The 27,371-nt window shown below is 42.8% G+C and overlaps 1 protein-coding gene across 2 annotated transcripts; it reads left to right on the top strand.

The window, feature by feature from the left end:
- Positions 1–5,868: 5,868 nt before the first annotated feature.
- WDR5 (WD repeat domain 5) lies at positions 5,869–23,184 on the top strand. Of its 2 annotated transcripts, none has more exons than XM_067541849.1 (14): positions 5,869–5,971; positions 8,161–8,351; positions 9,896–10,004; positions 11,436–11,509; positions 12,897–12,986; positions 13,772–13,861; positions 14,789–14,872; positions 16,069–16,124; positions 16,335–16,381; positions 17,832–17,907; positions 19,147–19,180; positions 19,646–19,720; positions 20,866–20,953; positions 22,321–23,184. In XM_067541849.1, exons 2-14 carry the CDS (start codon positions 8,271–8,273, stop codon positions 22,419–22,421), a joined length of 1,005 nt encoding a protein of 334 aa, XP_067397950.1. In that variant the 5' UTR covers positions 5,869–5,971; positions 8,161–8,270; the 3' UTR covers positions 22,422–23,184. The 2 variants fall into 2 exon arrangements, with proteins under 2 accessions (XP_067397950.1, XP_067397951.1); XM_067541850.1 differs by lacking the exon at positions 5,869–5,971 and adding an exon at positions 7,385–7,408.
- Positions 23,185–27,371: the final 4,187 nt, after the last annotated feature.

The following is a 27,371-nucleotide window of genomic DNA, read 5'->3' as shown; positions in this document are numbered from 1 at the left end:
ACTGCTGTGAACGCTGTATTGTGTCCACCCTTCATATCATTCAACCAGTTGAACGCATGTGGTTTGGGGGAAGGGGAGGGAGAGACTGACTAGAAAAGAATGCTGATAGAAAGAAGATAGATTTAGGAGTCTTTATTGAAGAAAACTCAGAAATGCCACAGCTCCCTTATCTCACCAGCTTGTCTTTATTCTGCCTACCTGGGCAAAATGTTCACCTATACTCTCTCTGGAATTATTTTCTGGATATTGCACCTACTCACCCCTGATCTCTTCAGTGAGCACTACATACCACAGACTGTGTAATATACATTATATACTATATGGGGCTCCATCTGCTGGGCCTGAGGTGCCGTTCTGCAACGTCCTGAGCAGTCTGTCCCTGATCCAGCAAATCACTTCACTTTAAATCAATCAGACTGCTCACACATGTAAAGTTAAGCACATGTTTTGCCGGATCAGGGTCAGAGCGCACAGCACCTTGCAGGATCGAGCCCTCTAGTTCGTACTTTTGCTAATAAATGTTTTCAGGATCTAGCCCTACAGCTGCCCGTAACGACCAAGAGGCAAGATGGCGATCTGCTCCTTGGTGCTCTGTTGGGGTTTTTTTGCAGCATGGCTTATTTAGATTTTATTAAAATGCTGTGATTATTTTCTTTGAGTGGGTCAGGGTTTATCAAATCTGATGCTTAGTTTACAAGGCTGGTGGTTTGAAATTTTGTTTCTGTATAAGTAATTATTTTACTTAGTGTTTACACTTAACGTTAGCGTAATAATGTGCACAGATCCAAGTGCAGGGACTTGTGTACAGGCTGAGCGAACAGAGTGTGTTGGTCTATGTGTTGTTAGGCAGGCCAGGTTGACCCCAATTAGACGAACCTCTCAGGGGATGCCCATGTATTTTTCTCCTTATCATCAAGCCTTATAACAAATATTAGAGATTGAGACAGAGTGACTTTAAGCTAATAAATAACACTTAGCATTGGTATACAGCTTTCCATTAATAAAATAAAATAATAATCTCTAGCTCATATTTATGCGTTGCACACATTAACTACTTAATTGTGACAGTTTACAGCAGTGGAGGATCACGACCCTTGGTTTTCAGAAGTGCGGAGAGCCTGTTGCTCCAGTAGAAGTGGTTTGCAGATGTGAATTCTCATCACTGTGGATCATCAAACCATGTATGACCCAGGCTGGGTGCCTCAAAAGTGAAACACCTTAAATCCATGGCCTTTCTTCAAAATTTGGTTGTGGTTTCCCTGAACACAGGGGGAAAAAAGAGTCAGAGCTGGAATCAGAACTCAGAGTTTGCTTGATCCTAGTCCTGTGTTGGGACCACTCTGCTCTTATGAAAAGGTGCATTGCTCCATAATGAATCTTTACTGCTGTGTGGATCAGTATGTGTGTTCTATTATCATCCTGTTTTGAAGGAAAGTCTTCAGCTGCCAGTCAGAGGTTCATTGTTTCCAAAGCCAGAAGGGACCATTGTGATCATCTAGTCTGACTTCCTGGGTAACGCAGGCCATACAGCTTCCTTCAAACAATTCTCAGAGCAGACACAATTCCCAGAGCAGATCTTTTACAAAAACATGCAATCTTGATTTAAAAATCGCCAGTGATGGAGACTCTAGCACGACCCTTGGTAAGTTGTTCCAGTGGTTAACAATGTATGCCTTATTTCCAGTCTGAATTTGTCTAGCTTCAACTTCACGTGGCATGGAGAGAAAAGGGATTCCCTCAGATAGGCAGGTCCTCGGCCATTTAGGGCTTTAAAGGCCATAACCAACACCTTACATTCCACCTGGAAGCCAAGGGTCAGTTAGGGCGAATCACAGAGCAATGCTTTCAGCGAGATGCCCCACTCAATAAGCAAGAGGCTGAGTTCTACACCAGCTTCGGTCTCTGAATGTATGCATCTAACTTTGTGTACCCGAGCAGGCCCATCAAAGCTTCAGGTTTTCAGGCTGAAGGGAAACTTTACCCAGCTCCCAGGGCAGGGAGAAATATGGTGTTGCTGAGATGCTTAATTACTGTTCATTAAGTACGTTGAGATCTTTAGGTTCTAGAGAAACATTGTTACTATTATTATTAATTATTATTATTATTTTATTATTATGAGTAATAAAAATAATAAGAGAACTCTGGAAGTGGTAGGAAAAATCTCCAAAACAAGGGAGTAAGTGAGAAGTGGGGCACAGTTCATGTGAATTGTAATCTTCAACAAGAAAGAAGCAAATTACATTGTTCCTTCCAAAAAGAAATTGAATAAGTGCCTATTTATAAAATGGTGAACTTTAGTGTATTTAATGAACCAACCAACCAACCAACCTTAGGTTACAAAAAAGGAGAACTTAACCGGTATGTCCTTAATGATGTCCCTGGGGATTGTGCAGTTTTTCCAACTCTGTTTCCTATCATCTACTTTTTCCCCTCCTCCAGGTTTGAATTATAAGGTTTAATTCTTTAAATTCCTGCTCCAGATTTCCTAAGCAGGCAGTAAAATTTTCCTTGAATTCCCCCAACACCAGAGATTTTTCTATTTCCCTTCCCCGACTGCCATAAGAACTTTTGGATCTCAAAGATCTTTGCTAAAGAACCAGCACTTGACACACTTTTCTTGCTTTTATTCTCTATTAAATGATTGTAGTGATTTCTGTGTAGCTTTTGCCCTAGACACAGGAAAGCATTGATTTTCAGGAAAGCACTTAAGCAGATGTTTAACTTTATGTCAATAGGACTTAACATGCTGAAAGTTAAGCATCTGCTTAAATGCCTTCCTAAATACGGGCCCTTGTGTGGATATTCTGAGATTCTGTCAATTTTTTATGGTGCTTGTGTGGCGCATAAGCGGGGCAGGTTCTATTTGCTGAATCCAGCCCTTCTATGTTGTAACCTTTTCAATTGCTCTCCTGTGTAGGGTCAGATCAGAATTTTTATTAAGCTTTCAGCGGTACCACTTGGGGTGTATATTGCAGCTTGTTTAAGAGCTTCTTTGAGTTGTTTTGCACAATCTAACCCAAAACCAAAGCTGTCATCTTAAAAAAATCAGTACAGCTGCAGTTATTATTAACACTGATAGACAATAGTTTTCCTGAGGTTCACTGTGGTATCAAGGCAAGTGTATCAAGCCAAGGCCCCTGTATGTACACAGACTTCAGTCATCACTGGGGATTGAATCAGATACCTCCAGCACCAAAAGCACAGGTCTCTAACCACTTGAGCTCCAGAAGAGATCTCATAGCTATTGTAAAAACAACGAGAGTCCTGCAGCACTTTAAAGACTAACAAATTTAAATTCTGCAGATATAAGTTTTTGTGGGCTGCAACCCACTTCGTCAGATGCAAGAAACAGAAATCAGATAGGGGGTATATATATACATCCAAGGGTAAGGAACAACAATGGGGAGGGGAGGGTGTTAGCAAAGTCCATTCAGGGGTGGGAGGAGGTTAGGTAGATAATTGTGTGTAAGGAAGTGGATTGAGGCTGTCAATTCATTTCATACAGCCTGAACAGCCATCAGAGTCTCCACTGCAATTCTCACACTAATGCATTATGATTAATGCAGCTACACCAGTGGTGCCAGCAGCATAGACCAGTTGTGAGCATTTTCACAGCTATGTCATCTGACCCCGGTCTGAGTAGGCCAAAGGGTAGTAACCTTCAGTCAGTACAGCTCATAGGCTGGATTTGAACCAGCAAGGCTAAATTAAAAAGCTATTATCCTATTATCAATTTCCTGAGGGATTCAGTCATTCATTTGCCTTTGGTGAGGATTTTCTTATCAACAGGGAAAGTGCCAGTGTAGCAAACCCAAGGGGGCGCTAGCTGGATCATAAGGATTTGAGACTAAGGAAGTCCTTTGAATACCAGCTGTTTTCTCATCCTGAAAGTCAATATTGGAAAGCATTCTATGGGGCCCATCGATGAAAGCATTCCCTTTACAGCATTCCTGTATGTCACGCCTTTATTACCGCGAAGCTCCATGTTTACTCTGTCTCTAATTCCTGATCATATTTGTTCATTTTACCAACCAAACAATGATTTATTTGTTGCCAGCTCTGCAAACTAAGCCCGGCTTCTGAAAATCAAGCTTTTTTTTTTTTTTTCCATGCCCTGTCAGTAATAAAGATTCTGCAGGATGAATTGTGTCCTCAGCAACATCTGGGCAAGTTCCTAGTCTCCAAATGATGCCCTTAGTGGTGCTGGGCATTGCACAAGTGTCACCGAAGGCATAGCTTGGAGATGATGGTCCTGCCCAGGCAGGTGTTGCTGATGGCCTGACTGTGAGACAGTGGGGTTGCACATGAGTTACTGAAAACATAATTCATCCTGGAGAATCTGCATTACAGGTAACAATTAGAGCCCTACCAAATTCATGGACATGTAAAACGCATCACAGACCATGAAATCTGGTCTCCCCTGTGGAATCTGGCTGTTGTAAGAGGTTGTGGTATTGTCATCCTTATTTCTGCGCTATCTTCAGAGCTGGGTGGCTGGACAGCAGCTGCTGCTCTCCGGACGCCCAGCTCTGAAGGCAGTGCTGCCACCAGCAGCAGTGCAGAAGTAAGGGTGGCATGGTATGGGGGCAAGTCATCACTTTTTTGGGGGGGGAGGAGGGTCGTCACAGCCTGAAATATTTTCAAAGGGGGTCCCAGCAAAAAAAAATGTTTTATAACCTCTGATTTAGCAGATTTCTTTACCCAGGGCAACTTACAAACGTAACAGTAGTACAGCACAACACTTCTTGTATATATATTGTACGAACGCATCCTTGAAACGTCTATTTATGCTGTGACCGACCTGTGAAAAATATGTGTGATTTTCCCACGATTTAAGTGGAACCCTAGTAATACGGTATAACAGTGGTACTCACACCTCAGTGTTCAGGAGACAAATTAGCCATCAACATTACCCCAAAGAGCTACAGTAGTGAGAACTGGCTGTTTTATTGCTGACCAAGTATTCTACAGAGGGTTAATAACATAGTGAAAGCATCCTGATTGGTTAATAACTAAATCACATTGTGTTGTGTTTTAATATCATGTGCGGCAAAGAGCTGCCGGGGACCCATTAAACAGCCACTTGTGGCTCCTGAGCCTCAGTCTGAGCATCGCTGATGTATAAAGAGAGAACCCAGGTTGACTCTCAGATGCCAGAATGAGTTCGCAAGACTGGGTGCTAAAAAGTCACCCTTTCCCTTGCAAAGGGACGGAGCGGAGCACATTTGACCTGGCATCAGTAAGACACAGCAACGGCGGGAGCCGCCCCTATATTTTAAGAGAGGCCGTTTTCAAGCCGAGCTGCAGCCCTGGGCCTGGGTTTCCCGACAGGAGTCGTCACGCGTGTGACGCTTGCAGAGCGGAGCCCCCGATCTAGTTGGTGTGTTGCACACTCAGAGCCTTGCCCGGGTGTGTAAGCGGCCCCGAAATCCAGGGTAAATGACCGCCCCGGGGTGCAAGGCCGGGCAGGGAGCAGTCAGGCCACGTGGGCTCCTGGTCCTGCCTGGCAAGCTGAGGGTCAGTGACTTCAGTGGGAGCTGCACCCCTGGGCATGGAGCTGAGCCCTTCACAGCACCGTCCAGCTGTGACCTCTGTGGAAGCCCAGGCTGTGCATCTATGGGGGGCTCAGGTTAGGGGGGCAGGGGAGCCGGACCCAAACCCCCAAGCCTAAGATAGTTCCCCTCCCCCACCCCACCCCACCCATCGCTGCAAACTATCCACGCACTGCAGGCTTCTGGCCCTTTAAGGCGTTGCCAATCTGCCGGTGGCTGTTTCTGTCCCTTCTGCCTCGCCGTAGCGGCCCCGGGAGAGAGCGGCATTGTACGCCCCTCCCCCTCCTGCTCCCCGGCCCTGTGAGCGCATGCGCCACGCCGCCCCACATTCCCCGCCTGGCGGCCCCGGAGCTGCCGCCGCTTCCCCCCTCCCCGGCCCCGCTCCGCGCCGAGGAGGAGGCGGCGCCCCGCCCCCCCCGGTAAGTTACTGAGCGGGGGAGGGGCCAGACCCCACACCTCCCCCACCCGCCGCCCCCGCGCGGCCGCCACGCGCCAGCCTCCGCCCCGCGGCACGGGCCCCGCGCACCGGCCGCTGCCCCCTCCGCGCCGCTGGGCATGCGCCGGGCTCGCCTCGCTAGTCTCCTCCCGGGAGCATGGAGGGACCTGCCCCCCCCCCGGGGTGCACGGACCTGCCCCCTCCCTAGCTCCCGAGGGGGGCGTGCTTCACTCCTGGCCCCGGGGTGCACGGACCTGCCCCCTCCCTGGCCCCGGGGTGCACGGACCTGCCCCCTCCCTAGCTCCCGAGGGGGGCGTGCTTCACCCCTGGCCCCGGGGTGCACGGATCTGTCCCCTCCCTGGCCCCGGTGCCAGAATGGGGCACGCATCAGTCCCTCCCCAGGGATGTGTGGGTCTGCCCCCCCCCTCCCCAGCTCCCATAACTTTGCATGCACAAACCTTCCCTTCCCTTCCCTTCCCTTCATTCACATGCTCGAACAGCGCCTCTCTAGCGGGCATGCATTATTCTTTTCTCTCTCGCCCAGCTTCTGCGGACTGCTTCTGGGTTGCTTGCATGACCCATGGTGCTTGCACGGCTAGAGCCTGGCCCTTAGCGTTCATTACATGGAGCATAGTGGTGGTGTCTCGTCCTGGGTGCCCAGACTCTTGTAGGGGGCTGGAGTGATACAAACACTGAATTAGAGTTTGTTCTCTTTCCAGCAGGCTGAAGCTTTAAGCATGAATGATTTGGGCTTGGTTTAGGCCTCTTCATGAGCTTGATCTTAGCCACATTGTCATCAGCCAATTGCCATTCAGGAAACCTGAACTGAATATTGCTGTTTGGTGCAGAAAGCTGCCTCTTCTTATGCTGAATAACATTGTCCTAAACAGAGCTAAACATTGAAAAGCTGATGTACAGTTACCAAAGATCTCTTCTAAAACTTCCTCCTGGAGACTTCTCTTCACCAAAGCGAACTCTAGTGAAGACAAGTCATGGGCAGTACCATGTTGCATAGTCCCCGTGGATCATATGGTGTCACTCCAAGTACAGCCACTACCAGCAGAACAGAACTGGTGGTAGCAACAGTGAAAATTCCACTAATACATTTTTTTCTAAAGACAGAGTCTTACTGTGTGTGTCAGAAGTATTTTTCATTGTCAGGCTGAAATCTTGCAGGGCTGCAGGAGAGGTATTCCTTCTGCAGTGTAAGCCCTGTTTGCAGAACATTGGCACAGCTGTTTCAGAAGGCGAGTCTGTTAAGATTATTACAAGGCTGGCTCTTAATCAGGTGAAACGTCTTCCAAGTGTAGGGCAGAAGTGAGTGTGATTTGCTGCTCTGAAATGCATTTAAGGAGACAACACTTGGTTGAAATGGGTGAACTGAAAGAGCAGAAGAAGCTAATAGGATTTTGAGCTCTGGGTATGCGTGTTGCATTCTTTGCATTATCATGCGTTTTGTATCATGTGTGTCATTGAATCTGAAGGATATCCAGGACTATTGCTTCTGTTCCATGAACCCTTGTGTCTCTAACGCTTTTAAACTATCTACTTTTAATGGCATTTCAGGAAGTGTGGTGAGAAATAAACTGTCCCCACCCTCGCCAGATCCTCACAGCTGTATTCTTAGTGATTGCGGAATGACATGGTGCAGAGGAGCCTTGCAAAATTTGCAAAATGTGATAAATGGCCATAACTGGGGTTCTTGAACTTGTAGGCTGTAGACCACATCTTCTCAGAGCATCACCTGGACCACCTATCTGTGAAACAGTGGCAACTACAGCAATTGTTTACATGGAAAAGAGATCTCAGGAACAGTAATGTGCTTATAGTTATTTAAATGTGATTTGGCATCTGAGAAAAAGAAGAGTCAGTACAATGTGGCTAGCAAAAGGCTATTATATAGCATGGCTTGTAAGAAGAAGGGGAGTTGAGGGAGCGTTGCATAGGGTACAAGATGATGGGCTTGAAACTTTGTGTTAATCCTGTATTTATCTAACTCCCACCTGCAGCATTCAGCTCTCTTGGAGACTAGCTAGAATTGGAAAGCGATGATTTTTGCATTGATTATTTGGGGACATGGATTACTGTTAGGATGCGTTGTTGTGTTAATTTTCTTCTAGGTGCTGAAATAATTGCCTTGATAGTTAACAATGGGGTTTCATTTTCTCCTAGATTTGCGTTATTAGAACAGTTCTCTTTTTGGTGTGAAAAGCTCCCTTTTGAAGCAGCACATTCATTCATCCCTTCAAGCACTATACGTCTGACTTGCCAGCTTCAGAACCATGGCAACAGAAGAGAAGAAACCAGATGCAGAATCCACCAAAACACAATCTACTCCTTCCTCCTCAACCAATCAGACCAAGGTGTGTGTACATCTCAGAACGATATCTCAGTCTGTCAGCACACATGGAAGTTACTTGCATCTTTTACCGGCAAACTTACAAATAGCATCAGGGGTATTTAAGAAACTGAATTCTAATAACTTAAATGAATTCAAGGAACTTCTCAGAGTTTCTCCTAATATTGCTGAGAGCCAAAAATATGCTAAGTGCTTTATGGACAAGACTGATAGCAAGATTCCTTCCATTGTCCTAAAGAGCTCGGTTTTGATGTATGTGTATAATGTAACCTTCAACTGAGATCCAGTGTGATTTATTGAATTTTGCTAATTTGCAAAATTCATTAAAGAGAATATATCACAAGATGTGTAATTTTGTTTTATGGTAACACTTCTGAGTATTGGTAAATATGGTGTAGTATATTTTGTAACTAATGAAATCACAGTTGTGTAATTAGCGAGACACTAGTATTAAATCTTTCCTGAGAAATGGGGAGACATTGTCAGGGTTTCTTGAAATAATAAATAGGCTTTCCAGTTAGCCAGAAAGGAATTATGCACCCTGTCGGAAGTTTGGTTTCTTTCTACTGCTAATTCTGATTTCCGCAATCATTACATTGGGGCCAGACTGAGGGGGAAAGCTATGGTATCCTACCAAAGTCTTCCTGTGATCCCAGAGTAGTTGAATGTTTCTGCTAAAAAGATCATCAGTGAAATAGCTGATGCTGGAATGTAAAGCTGACTTGCAAAAGGTTTTTAAAAAAATGGCCTTGTACCCTTTTCTGTTTTGTGATATTAAAAAAAGCCTAAAAGAGTCTTATCAAGAAAATATTTTATTGCTTTCTGTACTAGAAATTCAGGTCTTGTCTACACTCAAAAGGCTTTAGGGCAACTGGAGAACTGGTGAATTTATTATCTCAATAGAGAGAGGAACAGATTGCAAGTGACTGTTCAAATTTTTCAATGCCTGAAGACATTTGGGAGAAAATATGTCTTTGTTAAACACCTCTGCCCCTTCAATAAAGACATGAGAACTCGCAGTGTCCCTCTGAAACCCCTTCCCCCAAGAAGTCCTCCAACAAAAGCGGGGAAGGCTGGATATGACACTGCTAAAATTTAAGGTGAAAACAAGTTGCGGTTGGTGGGGGAGCTTTTTAGGTCTTTATTTTAAATCATGAAGAAGCAAAAAGGCACATCACCAATTTTTAAAAAATCCTTTGCAGCTCACTTTTGTGAACACTCCATTGAGATCAGTGGCTCAGTTCGCACTTTGCAAACCTCTTAGCCCAGCGTCATCCTGGTAACTGACTTGGCTAGAGTTACACCAAGGATGAATTTAACCCATTGTTTGAGCACGGTTCTATATAAGCTCAGGAAGAAAGTAGCGGCTCAGGTTTGCTTCACAAGCAGAAGGGCTAGAAACTGAAATTAAAAAAAAAATAAAGGCTCAAATCTGGATTGCCATTGAAGTGCACAACGCTGCATAGTGGCTCACTCTGGTACCCCATTTACAACCGAAACACTGAATTACATCCCTGGTCATCTTACTCGTATGACTCTTTCTTACAGCCGGCACCTGTAAAACCAAACTATGCTCTGAAGTTCACGTTAGCAGGACACACTAAGGCGGTCTCGTCAGTAAAGTTTAGTCCCAATGGAGAGTGGCTGGCCAGTTCCTGTAAGTATCAGTCTTCCTTAATTCCTTTTGAATTGTGCAAATGTGAACCTCGTGCTGGGAGACAGCTAGCTGGCTAATCTTAATGCTACAGTGATCAAAAGGTGGGGAAATATAACCACATGGCTCCTTTTTTAAAGGGGCCCTCAAAACTGGCTGTTCCAAAGTTTGACCCACTTTTATGTTGCCTTTTATGTCCTATTGTCCAAAATGTTGGATCTGCCTTTGCCTGGACCAAAGGGCTTGAGATGCTCAACTTGGGCTATGGAACACGCTAGCGAAAACAGTGCAGAATTGCTTTGATTATGGATACTGGTGAAATTAATTCCAGCCCCGATGGGACCTCCTGCAGTCTTTTGCATCATTCAAACTGCATCTTAAACCTTTAAATTGGGGTTCGCCTGGCATAAAGGACCTGCATGTGTTCTCTGCATTGAGGTGAAATTCGTCCAGAGTGCTCCTATCACTCCCTCCCCTCCACTGGCATTGTAATATAACAGGATGTTGGAGAGTCAGTCTGACACATTTCACCATGCTGTTTACAAGAAAGGAACAAGCAGACACACTTGGGAAGGGAGGAACTTGACAAGTATTTGCCTAGAACTCAAAGCCAACCTTGATATCCGTTTAACTTTTTCTTTGGTAAGCATTGCAACTGCCTGACAACTTCCTTTTGAATCAAGTCCCACATACTTTGGGCACTGGTTGTCCAAAGGGAATTAGAGAGGAAAAAGGCAATTCAGAGGAACTGAAGGTAATGGAGATGGCTACCGAAACCGCCACGACCTGTAGAAATGGCAATGGTTCTGGTCTCTTACTTTATTGTGACTGCCTTTAAATGGGCAATGTAATCCATAGAAATTAACTTCTTACTCTTCATAGTACCTTCTAGAAGAAGAAAATTTCTTCTCACTCCCTGAACAGTTCTCTAACTTTTAACATCTGGCAAATATCAACCTCTCCCTCTGCTACAGAGCACAAGCTAACATGATAATAGGTAGCATGTTTGTTTCTCACAAGCAGTAATGTCGGCCCAATTTATGGATGTTTTTGCTCTCTCTGAGGTAGAAGTGTTTCAGTGGCTCTTGTGATACGGTAGCTTTTTTCTCATCGGCAATGAATTTATTTTTAAAAATGAGAAACCAAAGTCCACTGCTTGTCAGATAAATTACAGTGGATTCAGTTTTGAAATTGAATTATTTGAGACCCTTTACCTTCAAGGCAGTATGTGTAATCTCAACTCCTGCAGTCTGGCATATGTGAAACTTTGTCATTTAATGTTTACATGCTACCTTATGCACTGAAGTCTGCTTGAGGGTAAAAACTGTTCTATGTTTGCAGAAAAGTAGCCCATGAACTTCTCTCTTCTTAAGGGAGTGAGGTAGCCCTTTTTATTACTGCTCATTTATTAATTGGGAGTCTTTTCTCTTTTAGCGGCTGACAAATTAATTAAGATTTGGGGAGCATATGATGGCAAGTTTGAAAAAACAATATCTGGTCACAAACTGGTAAGTATTAAACTCTAAAGAATAGTTTTCCTTTTAAATAGCTGTCCTTTCAGATCACAATTACAATTCCGTATTTCATCTGGGGCTTGCCTAATGGGTTAAATTGCTAGCTTTCCCCTTCAGAAGCCATCCTATCCTGATTTAATTCATGTGAAAACAAATTGTTTGGTCTCATCTGGGGATGGGGTTTAATTTGTCCACGTGTCAATGTCCCAACCCTGTATGATGATGATGTCCTGGTACAGGAAAAGTAGCGATGTTTCAGGTCAGGATTGAGAGAGATGGGCAGAAACTTCATCTGTTGATGAAGTGCCTACATTCACAATGCTTAGCCAGTGTGAATTACCTGTTTGACTGCTGATCTTCCACCTAGGAACACTACATGGTATAATGTTCTGCCTACAGGATTTGCTTTCAATTTTGATCAGGATGGCTTGCTTTTTTAAGGGAACCTGACACTTCTCATGGGTTTGCCAACATGGAAATTCGGGCAATAAGATTGAATGTTAGGAAATAAAGAATACTTTCAAAAGTACCCGTTTTCAAAAGTGACTTAAGTGATGCCTGTGTCCCAGTGACTTTCATTGAGACTCAAGACTCCTAAATCGCACTGAAAGTCAATAGGATCCAGGTGCCTAAGTCACTTTTGAAAACTGGACTTAGGCTTCTAAGTCACTTTGGTGCTTTTGGCAGTTTTGCAGTGGGTCATTTCATGTATTGTAGAGAGCAGGGATGAGCCCCTCTTCAGGAAGGGAGAAGGAAAAGAATCTAACCCAGTTATTGTAGTTATTATTTACAAACTTCAAAAAGAGGACCAGGTTCCAGTGTAACTAGAACCCACTGGCTGAACAAGTACTAGTGCTCTTATTACTGCGAGACTCAGGCTATGTCTACACAGCCCGCAGTGCAGGATCGATTTTGCAGGTTTGATTGAGCAGTAGTAAAGACTCGCTCGCTCGCTCGAACCCGGAAGTCGACTCTAAATCCACCCCGGCAAGTAGCGTAGCGCTGCGTCGAAGGGCGAGCATATCCCATCAGTGCAGTGGAGATGCCACAGAAAGTAGACATTAGGAAGTCAACGGAAGATAAGCAAGCTACTGTATGTAGCTTGCGTATATCCCGTCAACTGCCACTGAAATCCACGGCCAGTGTAGACCAGGCCTCAGCAAAGCTAAAAGCATCCCAGAGTCACTGACTGTCCTGTGTTAAGATGGAGAGGTGTTAGATGCTGTTATGCATTTCTAGCTAAACGTCCCAGAGTTAAGGTAAACTTGCTTTTCTCTCTTTCTGGCTTCAGATATGAAACTGATAAACTGTCTATGCTTAGCATGTTCTGGAGTGAATGATCAAGCAAAGCTCCCTGTTAAATTGCTTTCCTTTGTTTCAGGGTATCTCTGACGTAGCATGGTCATCAGATTCCAACCTTCTTGTCTCTGCCTCGGATGACAAAACTCTCAAAATTTGGGATGTGAGCTCGGTAAGGGCAGAGCTTGAATTCTCTTTCTCTCTCTCTCTCTCCCTCTCTCCAGTCCTCTCTCTTAGGGTATCTTAAAATGAAGAAGGCTAACTTGACGTGTTAAGGTTGTTGGAGGAGAAATTTTAAGCATCGGCTCCTTTTAAACATGCCCATCTGTGATTCTACCTGGTAATGCTACACAGCTGTTTAAAGTGAACTGAAGAGGGGCGAGTTGTGCTGTCTGTTTGAAAAAGTCCTGCTGATCTTGGGAGACTGGAGCTTGCTACTTACTGCCTGGTTGGTGACAGTGATTACGCTAGTAGATGGCACCCTGGCCTCCCAGGCATGTGATGGTGGAGAGATGACAGTCTTCATGTGAGAGAGCTCTCTCTGAAATGGAACATTTGTCGTTCACTTTTCACCTGGGATGCTGCTTGCTTGCTTTCTGTATTAGCAAGAAAAGAAGTTAGTTTATCTCACTTTTGTTTCTGCTCCGTTTAACTGCCTGGTTCTCATGCACTATGAGAAAGGGCCAGCCTTTCGGATGGAAATACTTTGTTTCTGTTTTGCTTAACTATTCCTATCCCATAAAAACTTGCGGTGGTGATGTTTGTGGGGGATTTTTTGTTTTGTTTTTAAAGAAGCCTAGATTTTTGGGTAGAAATTTATCCTGATGTTGTCCCTTTATCACACTATGAATAGTCCTGAACTCAGGTCACTGTGGGAGCTTTGAAGGTGTGGAAAGTTACTGGTAAATCTATTGTGTGTATATTTGACTCTTAATAATATTTTAAATCTTATTTTAGGGCAAGTGTTTGAAGACACTGAAGGGGCACAGTAACTATGTCTTCTGCTGCAACTTCAACCCCCAGTCCAACCTCATTGTTTCAGGCTCGGTAAGGGAACACGCTCTCAATAGAGTAGAAGTCCCATATCCCCTAAAGAGGTCTAGACTGTCTGAATTCCACCGTTCATACTATGTAATTAAATGAAGTCTTGAAGGGGAGAGTTGGTAGCATCACTACCACATTGGCTTTTGGGACCAGGTCAAAGCTCTCAGCCCAGCTTTAGAAGTTTGGGGCTTCACCCATAGCACCCTAACTCCAGATGCTCTTTCTGACTTGAGGGGGCTGCCCTAGCAGTCAGCATATCTACATTCACTTCATTGCAAAGCCTTCCTTAAGTGCTGCTCTGGCATGAATACCTTGGGAAATAGATGCTCCTTGTATCTTTGTAGTGCAGATTCTGTGATCGCTCTGGAAGAGACCCTTATCTCTTTGAGGGTTTATTTGAGCATTTCATGCAAAACATGGCCTCACTGAAAGGTAGCTTCATGACAATTTCAACATCTTGCTCTGCAGCTAGAAAGCATTATGCTCTCGGCTTGTGAAGGCACTGGGAATAGGACTCTTGGGTTCTCCTCTACATTTCTCCCAGCTTGCTTCGTCACCTTGAGCAAGTCATTAAACCTGAATTACCTTCTCTGTAAGCTAGGGATAAATACTAGCTTCCTTGCATGAATATTTGAGCTTAAAATTCATAAAGCTCGTTGAGATTGGCACAGGAAGGTTCCATGAAGTGCAAAGCATGAAGGTTAGGATTTAACTCCTTTGAAGATCCCCACACGAAGTGAACAGAAATTACATTAAAATCTTAGCTGCTCCCAAGCCGAAGTAAGTCTAGCTGCTTGAGGAATGTGGTCATGTATATTTCTTTTCCCTCCCTGATGAAACCTGTTAATCCATTCATGTGGGCTGAGCAGTATGGCTGGGGAGTGATGTGCATTTGAAAATCACTGTGTGAATTTGTCCTCTAATCTTCAGTTTGACGAAAGTGTGAGGATATGGGATGTGAAAACGGGGAAGTGCCTCAAGACGCTGCCTGCGCATTCTGACCCAGTTTCAGCTGTAAGTGCCTTCAGATACATTAACATTTTGACATACTTGCCTGCAACTAGCCGGGCTTTTTCCCCTTTTGCAAAGAATGGAGCAGCGCTGTTATTCTGTAGCCGCCCCTTGATGAAGGACACAGCATAATAAATGGCATGTGATGATTTGTTATGATAGAAAGCACTATAGAAGCACACATTGTGGGGGCTACTCCACACTGCTCAATGAACATCTGGATTGGCTGTGCATCTGGGTTGCTCCATAACTTTCTCATTACTCTAAACCTCTTCAGGAGATAAAACAAAGTACTGTAACGTCAGAATAAACTGCACTTAAAATCTTGTCCATTCAGTGGATGAAAGTGACTAAAACTTAATCCATCCAAGATAGGGAAGCAGTAGGGGTGCAGCTCTTAACAGAAATGAAATGTTACAAAATGAAAGAAGCAGAGGAAAGCAGAATTTCCTAAGCGTCAGACGTGTTGAGTGGTGACTGCTCTGAACACGTCTCTGATACTAAAATGGAGTATAGTCCACAATGCTTACCAGAAATGTGTGTGATATCTCTTACAAATTCCCCCCCCCCATGGGTATGTTTAAATATTTGCTATTTAAAATTCACTTTAGTGGTGGTTTTGCGGGAAGCTCATGGGTGACTGAAGAAAATAAATGGACCAGACCAAGATGTACATATAATTAAATGCTGTGCCCATGTAACTATAATTCAGTCTTCCTGTATGGTCCCACTACTGTAAGCAAAATTCCTCACTACATTCGAGCAATGAATCAGTTCAGGTCTTAATGTTTTAAGAGGCCTCTTAAAACAGTCTAGTAATTGTTATGAAACCTTACCAGCTAGTCTCAATCTACTTGCCCAAACATTATCCTGCTAACTGAATTAACTGCAGCTGTCTCTATTCAGGCTGGAAAAAAATCAAGCGAGGCAAATAAGGCATTAGAATTTTGTAAGGCTGACTTACACTAAAATTCCCAGAGTGCTTTTTTTAACTTGATATGTCTGAACTTTCTGTGCCCATCCTTATGTTGTTGAAATCTTGCCACCGTTCACATGAATCGCAAGATATTAGTTTTGTGATAATAGGGACACAGTGGGAGATAAATTAATTTTCAGATGCAACTTTTTACCTGTGGGACAAGAGTTTGGTCTTCATAAACATGAATACGGCTGTTTTTTCCCCTTATATAAAACCACAGGTGCATTTTAATCGTGATGGGTCCCTGATAGTATCAAGTAGCTATGATGGTCTCTGGTAAGTGGTTATTTCTTCAGTAACATTTATTATGAGCCATAGCCTTCTAGGCTCCATACATAAAAATAATGTTTAAAATATAGATTTTTAGTCTTACGCTTGTTATACCATGACTTTGAAGTTAAATTGTAGACTTGTAAGTTGATGATGTCATACATTTCATAAGCTACAATAGTGACTCATGTCTCTCTTTTTTTTTTTTTGTTAAAGTCGAATCTGGGATACAGCATCAGGCCAGTGCTTAAAAACACTCATTGGTAAGCAGGCAAACTTGCATATGTTGTGCTTGATTCTCATAGCTGCGTTATCATGTAGCATATGAAATACTCAGTGTGACTGTGACTTTGCTCTTAGGTAGTTTTCTTATCAGTTTTGGTTTCTCTTTTTTTCCTTTCTCCTTACACTGTCCTCGTCATACACTACCATCCTCGCAGTTGATTTAAGAAGCAATCTCCTCTCTCCTATGTTTAGGAAATCTTCTTTGGCTTGGGATGTTGCTCATTGTGTGCTGACAATAAAGTTTAAATACCTGTACTATAGGGTTTTCCACTAGTCATTGTAGTACTATGCCTAGCAATGCAACGGCTTAGAACTGCTATGGCAAAAATGAGTCTGATTTCCACTTTCCACTTTGAAATGATAACTGCATACTCCAGTGCAACAGAATATCCTCTTTATGGCCGTGAGAGAAGACCAAATGTGTTTACAGTTTAGGGTTACAGGTGTTTGAGAACTGATGCCCTTCTTAAGACAGTGGGCAGCCTGTTGAACAGTGATGTCATACCTCTGATTACCAGACTCTAGAGTGATAACATGACATAGGCAAAACTACACCTTCTAGTGTTCAAAATGGACATACTTTAGCAGTAGGGTGTGTCATGGTCTTATGATTAAGGCCCTGCTAAAATTACAGGATGATCTTCAAATAATTGCAGTTGTGGTGAGTTGTGGACAGGACATGGAAAATTGCAGAAATGTACTAATGGACCTTTATTAATATTGGTAAATTGGAAAAGCCAGAGTAGATCTATTTGTTTAAGGAAAAAAAATGCTGGAATGATGTAAACACTCAAGTATTATATTATGGTTGCTATTTTTTTTTGATAACCAGACATTTTGCTGTAACTATATTATATCATTTAAAAAAAGTGATCGGTACAATATAAAATGCAGAAGACAAAGTCTTAACACGACTGCTGTAGAAATCGAGTCCAGTCACTTTAGCCTTTTACATTTTACAGGCATTGGATGTTAGTGCAGTACTAATTGCATACTCAAAATATATGCAAAATTGTGGACTGTGCAAAGTAAGGTAATTAAAATCAAAATGCAGTGGAAGTCTAATATTGCGTGATTTGCAATATCGCAAATGAAGTAGGGCCTTAATTATGATTTTTACAGCCACGCTGTGGACTATAAGGATGGTTGAGGCAGGAGTGGGAAGGTTGGGGTTACAGAGGATTATGTAATAAAAATGTTAGTAAACCAAATATTCTTCCTCTTGAACTATTTCACACTACCACTTTCCTGTATCTCCCATGGGTTTGCTTGAAGTATAAAATGGTAACTGAACAAAAACGTAACTGAACAAATCTTGAAGTTGGCTTTTGTCATCTACTGGAGGTCTATTTTGTCGGAAGAAATGCTTTGTCCATAAGAAAAACATTTCACAATATTCTGTATAACACCTTCATATTTTCAATACAGATGATGATAACCCTCCTGTATCTTTTGTGAAATTCTCTCCAAATGGCAAATACATTCTAGCAGCAACTCTGGACAAGTAGGTATTCAAAAATACATTTATAGTGCATTCATCAACCTCAGATTTAACCTTTTTCATGCTGTTGTAATATTCTTAGGATGGGTAAACTCATACCTATTCTCAAACGTCTATAATCCATTCCTTTGGGAATTGTGGTGTCAGTAACGACAACAAAGCTTATGCTGTTGGAAGTCTTAGCATTGCTGTTGGCATACTCCCCCTGCACTCTTAGCTTTGTGTCTCTTTAGAGCCTTCATCATGAAGTAGTTCCTTGCATTGATCAAATGGTTCTCTTGTTGTAACGCCATCAAAGGCTGAGTGTCTCCCCCACAGAGGATGCAATATAAAAATAGCTGTGTGTACAAAGCAGAAAAGCTATGCAGATGGATTGGTTCTGCTGAGAGTTCTTCGACTGGAATATTTCCATTGCCACGACTAGCAAAAACCAACCGCTCTCCTTTCTCCACTCTTGTGTATTAATCGCTGCTGCTGTAATGAGACCCTCCCGTCCCGACCTCACAGTGTGATGAGCTAGTTATTTATGAATGTCTCCTTATAACAGACATTACAGGATTGTTCCTTCTCCTATCCTAAATTAAACTAAATTTGTGGCTGTTTTGCATGTCAGACCAAGGGAGTTGACATTGTTGCATCCTACTTGCATATGGGTGGAGCTTTGTGTTCTCTTCTGTGTGTGTGAAAGAGACACCTCTGTCCAAAACCAGTGATTAATTTCACTCTTAGGCTACCAAATAGAATTTGAACTTTACTTCTTTTTTTGCCTACTTATTGACTGACTTAAAGATCTCATCCTATTACGCAGTGTCCGTAACTACCCAGATGCAGGGCAGCCTGTGATTCTGGCTTGGTTTTGCCTGATACAAAATCTATATGTTGTAGTGAGAGAGAGTTGAGAATTGTCATCCAGCTCCTTCCCTCCATAACGTTTTGAGCTGTCTGTCACACACCTCGTCAGAGTGTCTGTTCACACATCAAGCAAAAAGGACAAGAGTAAACTTGACAAAATGCAATTTTAAAGACTTGCTCCATTTTTTTTCATAGCGGAGAATCAGAATGGCATGTAAATAAAATCCAGTTCTTGTTGAGTTAGCTGAAACTCTGCATTCCAAAGCCAGACTAGAATGACTAATATAAATTTAGAGAAGCTCAAGTATGGAAAAACTTTTATGTACCCGGAAATCATGTCAGGTGAAATAACACAAAGCCTAAAATCCTTGTTCTCCTTTTGTTCTCTAGCACGCTGAAACTTTGGGACTACAGCAAAGGAAAGGTACAATCACAGTCTTACTATAAAGTCCTAGCTAGGTTTGTAGCCTGCTTTGGATGATTTCACATAAGGTTAAGCTTTTTCTCTGTCCTCTGTACAGTATAATTACTGTAAATAATATTTGTTACAGCCCTTTTTCTTTAGTAGTGGGCCAAACAGGATAATTTGAAAAGTTCCTTTACACTTTTATGAAGCCCAGAGACATTGAATTCTGTTTCCTGAACTGCAATTGTTCTTGCCCTGTTTTTTCTGTTTGTGGGACAAATTGGGGTTATTCCCTGCCCAGTAAAGTGATTGGTTAACGTTTGAGGGCTGAGATGCCCTCTGCATCCTTTGGATGAGTTGGTGGAGTGGGAAATGTGCACAGATATATTTAGTCTGCCCCGCAAAGGGAGTTTGTCCTTGACTGCTAGATATCTTATTCACAGCTGCGCTTATGATTTTTGCCTTTTGGCTCTTCACTTCCAGTGCCTGAAGACATACACAGGTCACAAGAATGAGAAATACTGCATATTTGCAAACTTCTCCGTCACTGGTGGAAAGGTTGGTGATTACTGAGCTGCTTTTAGTGACATTGGTGGATTTGAGGATTTTTTTTTCCCATCAAAATGAAAGAGATGATGCAAATCTCTCTCAATTTCTGGATCCATAAATAGCCATCCTGCCCTTAGTGCAAAACTGTCTTCACCCGGGCGCGGGGGAGGCAGTGTAACAAGTGCTCCAGTTAATGTTGCAAACTTCCAAGCAATGAGGCAAGATTATAATAGAAGCAACGGTCCAAAGGTTTGAATCTCGTGGCAACTTTACTTTCTGGAGGCTTGGTTGAAAGGTCCATTTTGGGGCAAGTTTTAGGAAACTTCATTCAGCTGTGTGGATGCTCCAGAGTGCATCTGTGCCCCAAGTGCAGGCCCAATAACTTTGCCAGTAACGGAGAAGGAAGGCCTCCGTGGTGAGCAGCCACGTTAGTTCATAATATAGCACTTGCCTGTTACAGATAGTGGGTTGCTGTGTAGGAGTCTTGGTTGAGATGTTGTCTCTAGGACCACAGCATCCTTGTGCAGGAGATGGTGCGTCCTTGAAGAGCCATTCCCCCAAGGACTCTAAGCTCCATCTTAAACCTCACCCTTCTGCTTCAAGTGCTAAGCCTACTTCTTCAACCAACCTTCTTGGCCTTCAACGTGGCCTAGTGGAAGGAGCCATTGGCCCAGGATTCAGAAGACCTGAGTTCTATCTCTGCCATTGGACTGGTGTGACACCTTGGGCAAGTCACTCTCCCCCCTCCTCTCCCCCGGCCCAAGCTCTGTGCCTCAGTTTCCCCATCTGTAAAATGGGAATAATGATACTGACCTATGTGAAGTGCTTTGAGAACCACATATGAAAAGCACTGTAGAAGAGCTCAGTATTATGATTAAGACAGAACACCATGGACACATGAAAACAAACAACAAACCCTACCAAAACAAAACACTTTACTGCACACACAATTCTCCTTGTGGGGCGAGAGAGAATGAACTACATGTGACTGATGTTAACCACATGGTTTAATGCACAACTGGAAGGCAGTCGGGTGCTACCGTGATGAGGGCGGTATATGAACCTATATAGAATAAATAGCAGTTAAAGGTGGTGTGGCAGGAAAGACTGAAATGGCACTTCAGTAACTATTTCTCTCTCCATTTTTTTTCCAGTGGATTGTGTCTGGTTCAGAGGACAACCTGGTTTATATTTGGAACCTCCAAACAAAAGAGATTGTACAGAAATTACAAGGGCACACAGGTGTGAATCTGCTTTTTGTTACTCATATTGATTGAAGATTCCTTAACTGAATAAATAACAAGCACATAGCATTTAAGGTTAATTATCTGGTGTAAATTGGAAACGTCTATTTTTAGTGTTAACTCAAATTTCTTTCGAATTTGACAGATGGGATTAGTATAAAAATCTGTCTGAATGGGGCATGATTAGGACACAAAGTGTGTTTTTCCTGACACTTGCTGGGTATTTTTAGAGGAACTGTGGTGATATCCGTGATCAAAGACCTTGTGTTCTTTGAATTATATAAAGAAATTGGCCATGGTTTTCACAAGGTTTTAGTAACTTTTAAATGCCTGATATGAGGCACTGCAACTTGCTAGTCATTCTTGGAAAATCTTGGCCATTAGGTCCTCCCAAAGCCTCCCTTGTCCAAGGATGAGTTCCAGGTGAGCTTGAGGCATCTTTTAGAGACATTGACCCCATCAGCAAGGAACATAAGAACGGCCATACTGGGTCAGACCAATGGTCATCTCTAGCCCAATAACCTGTCTTCTGACAGTGGCCAATGCCATGTGCTTCAGAGGGAATGAATAGAACAGGTAATCATTGAGTGATCCATTCCCAGCCTCTAGCAAACAGGAAAGAGTCTTGAATAGTTAAGTCCTGCCCCTACAAACACTTAAGCACGTGCTCAACTTTACTCACATGAGTAGTTAGTGGCATGCCCTATGTGAATGGCATGATCAGTGTCTTAGGTCCCAATCCTGCAAAGACTTACGCAACTTGCTGAACTTCATGCACGGAGGCAAATTGGACTGTTTGCAGTCTAATCAAGTTAAGCATGTGCATAAGTCTTTGGACTCTCAGGACTTCCAATTATGAGTTTGGGACTCTTGTGGCTTAATCAGCTATTTGCTTTGGTGGGTTTTATCTGTCCTAACTTACACCAGGGAACCCTAGGCATGAAATGTGGTCAGAACATTGGGTCTGGTTCTTTCATATGTTACTGCTGTGAAAAATTTCCCTAAGTTCTGCCTGTTTTGGTGTGTTTTGATTGGTTACTTTGTTATAGGTTATAGTAGAAGTGTATACAATTTTACCCACTTCTCAGCTATTAAGCTCATGATTGAGGTAGGCTTACTAGACCCCAGTTGTTATAACATAGCTGTTATGGAGTATAGTTAATGATTCCTGAAGAACAAAGGTCAGGTCACAACATTTATATTCATAACAATTGCTCTGGTGTCAGAATCTGCAGTAGATAGGTAACCTGACCATGGCTTATAATGGGGCAGCTGTGCACACTGGAGTTGAAAATACCTGCTGTGAACCAAAGCAGGTTGTACTGGCATAAATGGTAACATCTGTCTCTCTCTCCTTTTATTTAGATGTTGTGATCTCAACAGCTTGTCACCCAACAGAAAACATCATTGCATCAGCGGCACTAGAAAACGACAAAACAATTAAACTGTGGAAGAGTGACTGTTAAACACTTTCTGTGTCACTTTAGAGACTGTCAGGAAAAATGTTTTTTTTTTTAAAAAAAAAATAATAAAAACCCCCCATGTGAGAATAATAATGATAAAAACCCAGGTTGGCAGGAAACCTGAAGAGCATTTGAGAAAGCGGTTTCTGTTAGTTTTGGCCCAAAGAGAACGTCTTAGCTTGTTGCTAGAACCGGGCAATGCGGTGGGAAAAGAGGCAGTGTCTCCTTTTCGTGCCTGATCGCTTGGCAGACAAAACGGATCATTCTTACATCGCATTAGGAGTATCAGCCTTGTATTGGAAGCCCCAGAGATACTGTACTTTGTGGAGAAGGTGGCTTTGCTCCTTGGCTGATTTGCTGCTTCTTAAGGAGGTGCTCCCGGTCTGTTTTGTAACAGTAAGTTAAGTCGGAATACTAGAAATACTTGGATTTTTTTTTTTAATGTCTAATTTTTATTTTTTAACTATTTTTTTTGCAGGCCGGTAGGTTCTAATCTATCAGAAGTTTCTCTTTATTGTTTTAAATAGGAGTGCTGCATCTTTAAGGATGCCTCATTTTAAACACTCAGCTCAAACTCTGTGACCAAATAAAACCATCCAGTTCCACCGTCCCCCTTCCTGCCCCAACTTCAGACTCCTGTGGTGAAATATCTACTCTTACTTCTGTATAGTTGCTTACCTCTCGTTACGTGTGTTTAATAGATGCTGTTATAGAACAAAGTTACAGCTTTTTTTTCTGTTAACCATTAAAATGATTCCTGCTTGTAGTTGTTCTCAGCATATTTTACATTTTTTTCTCTTCTTGGGAAAAAAAAAAGCGCGTTCACAAAATATTGTAAAGTTATTTCAGTGTAAAGCAAAAAAAAAAAAAAAACCATCTCAAACAATTTTGTATCTTGGAAATCCATCGTATCGACCTGTGTTGCTAATGGCATGACTCTGTAACTATTTCAGCGTCGCTATGTCTTTCCCTTTTTTTGTCACACTTCCAAACCAGAACCATATGCCATAATAAAAAGGTGGGATTTTATGTGTACGCTGGTGGTGAGAGTGCACTAATGTGAAGTGTCTGTGTCCCTTCAGCTCGCAAGACTTCCTCCAAAACCAACTTTTTTTGCAGCCCATTTCTGCTGTAGAAGTTTTACCAGATCCCTGACCACAATATTTTTTAGGCGGGATGAGAGTCCATTGTGTGGAGGGATGAGATGATGAGCATAACTCCAGTCCAGCTGCACGTGAAAGGAGCCAGGAGAGAGTGTTAAATTGACAGAGTCCTCAGCTTGAGGCAACGTGTAAACGGTCAAATGGACTGGACTCTTACTTAAGGTGAAAAGAATTCCGGCCAGTCTGCTGTCCTGTCTCTAGGAGGGAGGAAAAGTCTCCGTTGCTAAATAATTGTTGGGCTAAAGGATTAGTGAATCTTCCAGCAGGCAAACAGGAGTTTGAGAACTAGCTGGAGATTAGTCTTGACCATTTGCAACACAAAAGTCTAGTATCCAAAAATAGGCAAACAACTGCCATACAACAAGACTCCTCTCAAACCAAACCTTCATGGGGCAGAAGATGTGAGAATTTTTTTTTTTGGCCCCAGTGTGTTCCTCCTGCCCTTTGCACTTTCTATTCTTGTTGAGGCAAAACTGCTCAATTTTTGCATCTAAACTTAAACTTTCAAAGAAGCAGTGTAGACTCGTGTTTCCCATTAGATGTGATTTTTCAGTTAGTAGTGAAAGGCAGAGAGTTTTAACCATACTGATGATTGCCTCTCAATCAACAGGGGCAAGAGGGTTCAGGTCACTTAAAGAAATAGATCATCTTTCTGTGTGGATAATCTGAAGGGGAGATGGAGGGTGGTACAGGGCCGTGGAGACTGATGTTTGACACCTTGAGCGCATTAGCTTCCTCGTATAAAGTGTGTACCTGCAAAAGTTACTTCAGAATTCAGCTACACGTGAGCTGGCTCTCAGATAAATAAAGCGAGTCTGTGTGTAAGCATGACACTCTTGGAAAACAGCTGCAGAACAATCTACTGCTTGGGTTTATAAGGCAGTCTGCTAATAATGGAAGTTTCTGAATAATCCGATTTAGTTTAGGTGCAGAGGCCCTGTCAAACTTTTTATGTAGTACTTAGTTTAAAAAAAAAAGTCAGTAATTTAATGGGCATTCTCGATAATCACGTGCTTTAGTAAAGAACCTACCCTAGCATGCACCTGAGGAACCAACCTCATGCATGTGTGTGTGCCCAAATCTGAAACACTTGGCATGTGGCTTTCTCGCTTCTCCATTCCTTGTCCAAATTGAAGTTGGAGCTACTATGCGTTTTAATTTGTACCATCTAGTACGCTAAGACAGTTGAGGGTCAATATTTTTTCCTGCATAAATCTAGGGTTCAAGTTGGCCTGTACCCAGCTGGCTGTTAGGCCATCTCTACAACTGTTTATTTTCTCATTGCAGCCACTCGTGTTACTGGAATGAGGGAGCACGCTGGCCCGAGTTAGATTTTTCCCACTTTTGAATTGCCGGATGTATCAGTAACACCATGTAAAAAGAATCCTCAAGTGAGATTCTGTTTCGGTAAGGTGCTAGTCACACATTCAAATGTAATTTCTTAAGGTTCTTGAAATAAACTCTCCTGTTTTTTGTGCTATGGACAGTAACATCCACTCATTACCAGAAAACGCCTCATGTTCCTATTGCATTCTACCTGGTAACATCATTAAACGCTATTTCAAAAGGGTGAGTCAATGTCTTTTAACTCATTACAGTAAATCCCTATTAGAGGTTCAAGACTGCTGATTCAGCCAGCTTGGGTGCCAATTGTCTGCATGTGCGGGGATTCACACACAACAAGCAGTTTCTTCTACAAAGGCTTCTGTTTAGCTCAGTGGGGTTCAGCCTGGGAATTACCAAGGGCGTAACTTTAGGATCTAACCCTGATTTTATAATGATAGTTTACTCTTGTTCTTAGCTCTTAGAAATCAGATCATCAGTGACTTGCCAAGTTTCAAAGAGGTTGAGAACTAACATCCCTGCTAGTCAATGGGAGCTGCAGATGCTCAGTGCCTCTGAAAATGAGGTTAGGCTGAGTTCCCTAGCTGTGAAATAGGGAACACGCACCCTATACCTGTCTTGGGAGCTCTGCATGATGAGCTCAGAAGGAAAGCACTGTAAAAATGAGAGTATTAACCTCCAGCCTGCTAATAAAAATAGCTTCAGGCCCAGCCCAGTGCTACCACCCTTACCTGAATGGCTAAACTAAGTAATAAAAGGGATAACTTCCTCCTCCCTGGATTGTCGTCTCTGGAGCAGAGTTCAGTGGTTCACTTTTACAGGCTCTGACTAGGCAGGTCGGTTACAAGCAAATAATCCGGTTAATGGGATTCTGAAAACATGGAAGAATTAATGCCCTGACGTGTTCCTAACTCCAAAAAGCAAATTACAGGGATCTTATTTGGATGGTGTCATGGTCAAGGAAGTCCTACATAGTTCAGGGGCTAGTTGTACTAGTGTAGCTCCCATTGTAGACCAAGACCCTTCTGTGATAGGTCCTGTACAAACACAGAACAAAAAAGCCCGTCCCTGTTCCAAAGAGCTTGCAATTGACGTATAAGACGAGACAGCTACAGAAATGGGGGCGTGCAAGGAAATGATGAGACAATACGTATAGGGCTTTTGTTCAGCCCAGTCAGCATGGTGTGAGGGGGAGGGGGAGACCACCTTTGCTAAACATTTTCTCCCGCCACACCATTGCATAGCATACTGTCCGCCTGGCTACTGCCCTCCTTCTCAATGCCCTCCATTGCCGCACTGCCATGTGTCCATGGTCAATGTCTGACTAGCAATGGCTGTAGGGACCTGTCACATCCAAATCAGCATGTTGCCACGATGCTGCCTTCTGCCGATCCTGAAAGTTGATTTGGGAATAAGCGAATGCTCCCCAGGTCTTGTGGGGCACAGAATTCTGGACTCCTCACCTCAGTGATTTCTGAGCCAAAAACCCAACAATTTCCTGATTATTCTTTAACACTCCTGGGCTGTGTCATCCCAGCCAGCCTGAGTTAGAATGAGCTAGCCTCTGCCATGAATTATTGAATCGTTATTAAATTATTAAACTATGCAGTCTGCTGGAGTTTTCCAGTGGGGTTTAGTTCTTAGTTAAATATTATTAAAAGATTTTCAACCACTTTTAATGATTTATATTATGGTAGTGCCCATCGGGTGCTATGCAACCAGGAATGAGACAAACTCGAGGGTATTTCACTTCTCTCACAATTTGCAGTCACTGTTTGCTACATCTTAGACTATTGTGTTCCAGTATTTCATCGATCTACCTATAGAATGATTTTTTTGCAATGATTTTTTTCTCATTTAAAAAAACCCCCAAAACCCATCATAAACATCCATCCACTGACTGCACCATCACCTCAATTGCGCTGTCTGTCAGCCCTCACATATCTTGTCCGGATCACAACCTGTTGTCCATGCGTCTCTTATCCTGGCCTAGCTCTACCATAGTATGACTGTATAGTTTAAGGTATTTGAGACTCTCCTGGATGAAGGGGGTTCTGTAGGACTGTAAAAAGGGACTCATCTTTTTGTTGCAAAGGCTTAGTTTTCACTGGTAACAATAACGTAGCAATAGCGTTAAATCCCATTTTAAGGACATCATTAACATTTGTTGTTGTTTTCTAACCCTGGACATGATAATGGCATAAAACCCACACTTGATATCTGCATAAGGCCAGACTATCAGCAGGCAAAACTGGCCAGGCTGCCCTAATATACTCTGCGGTTTTACTTCTGGTATTTATAGGATACCTAGAGCATGCAATGCAGCAACGAAGTCAGACACTGGTGGCAAACGATGCTTTTGTTAGTGGCGACATGGAGTTGTGCTAACACAAAGCAGCCGTATCCCATTGTAATGACCATACTCCTATGCCGGCCTAGGGCAGAG

This window comes from Emydura macquarii, unplaced genomic scaffold, assembly GCF_026122565.2.
Source record: "Emydura macquarii macquarii isolate MOO-44397 ecotype Brisbane River unplaced genomic scaffold, CSIRO-AGI_Emac_v2 contig_691, whole genome shotgun sequence".
Taxonomy (NCBI): Eukaryota; Metazoa; Chordata; order Testudines; family Chelidae; genus Emydura; species Emydura macquarii.
This window is presented reverse-complemented; position numbering and strand designations above follow the sequence as displayed.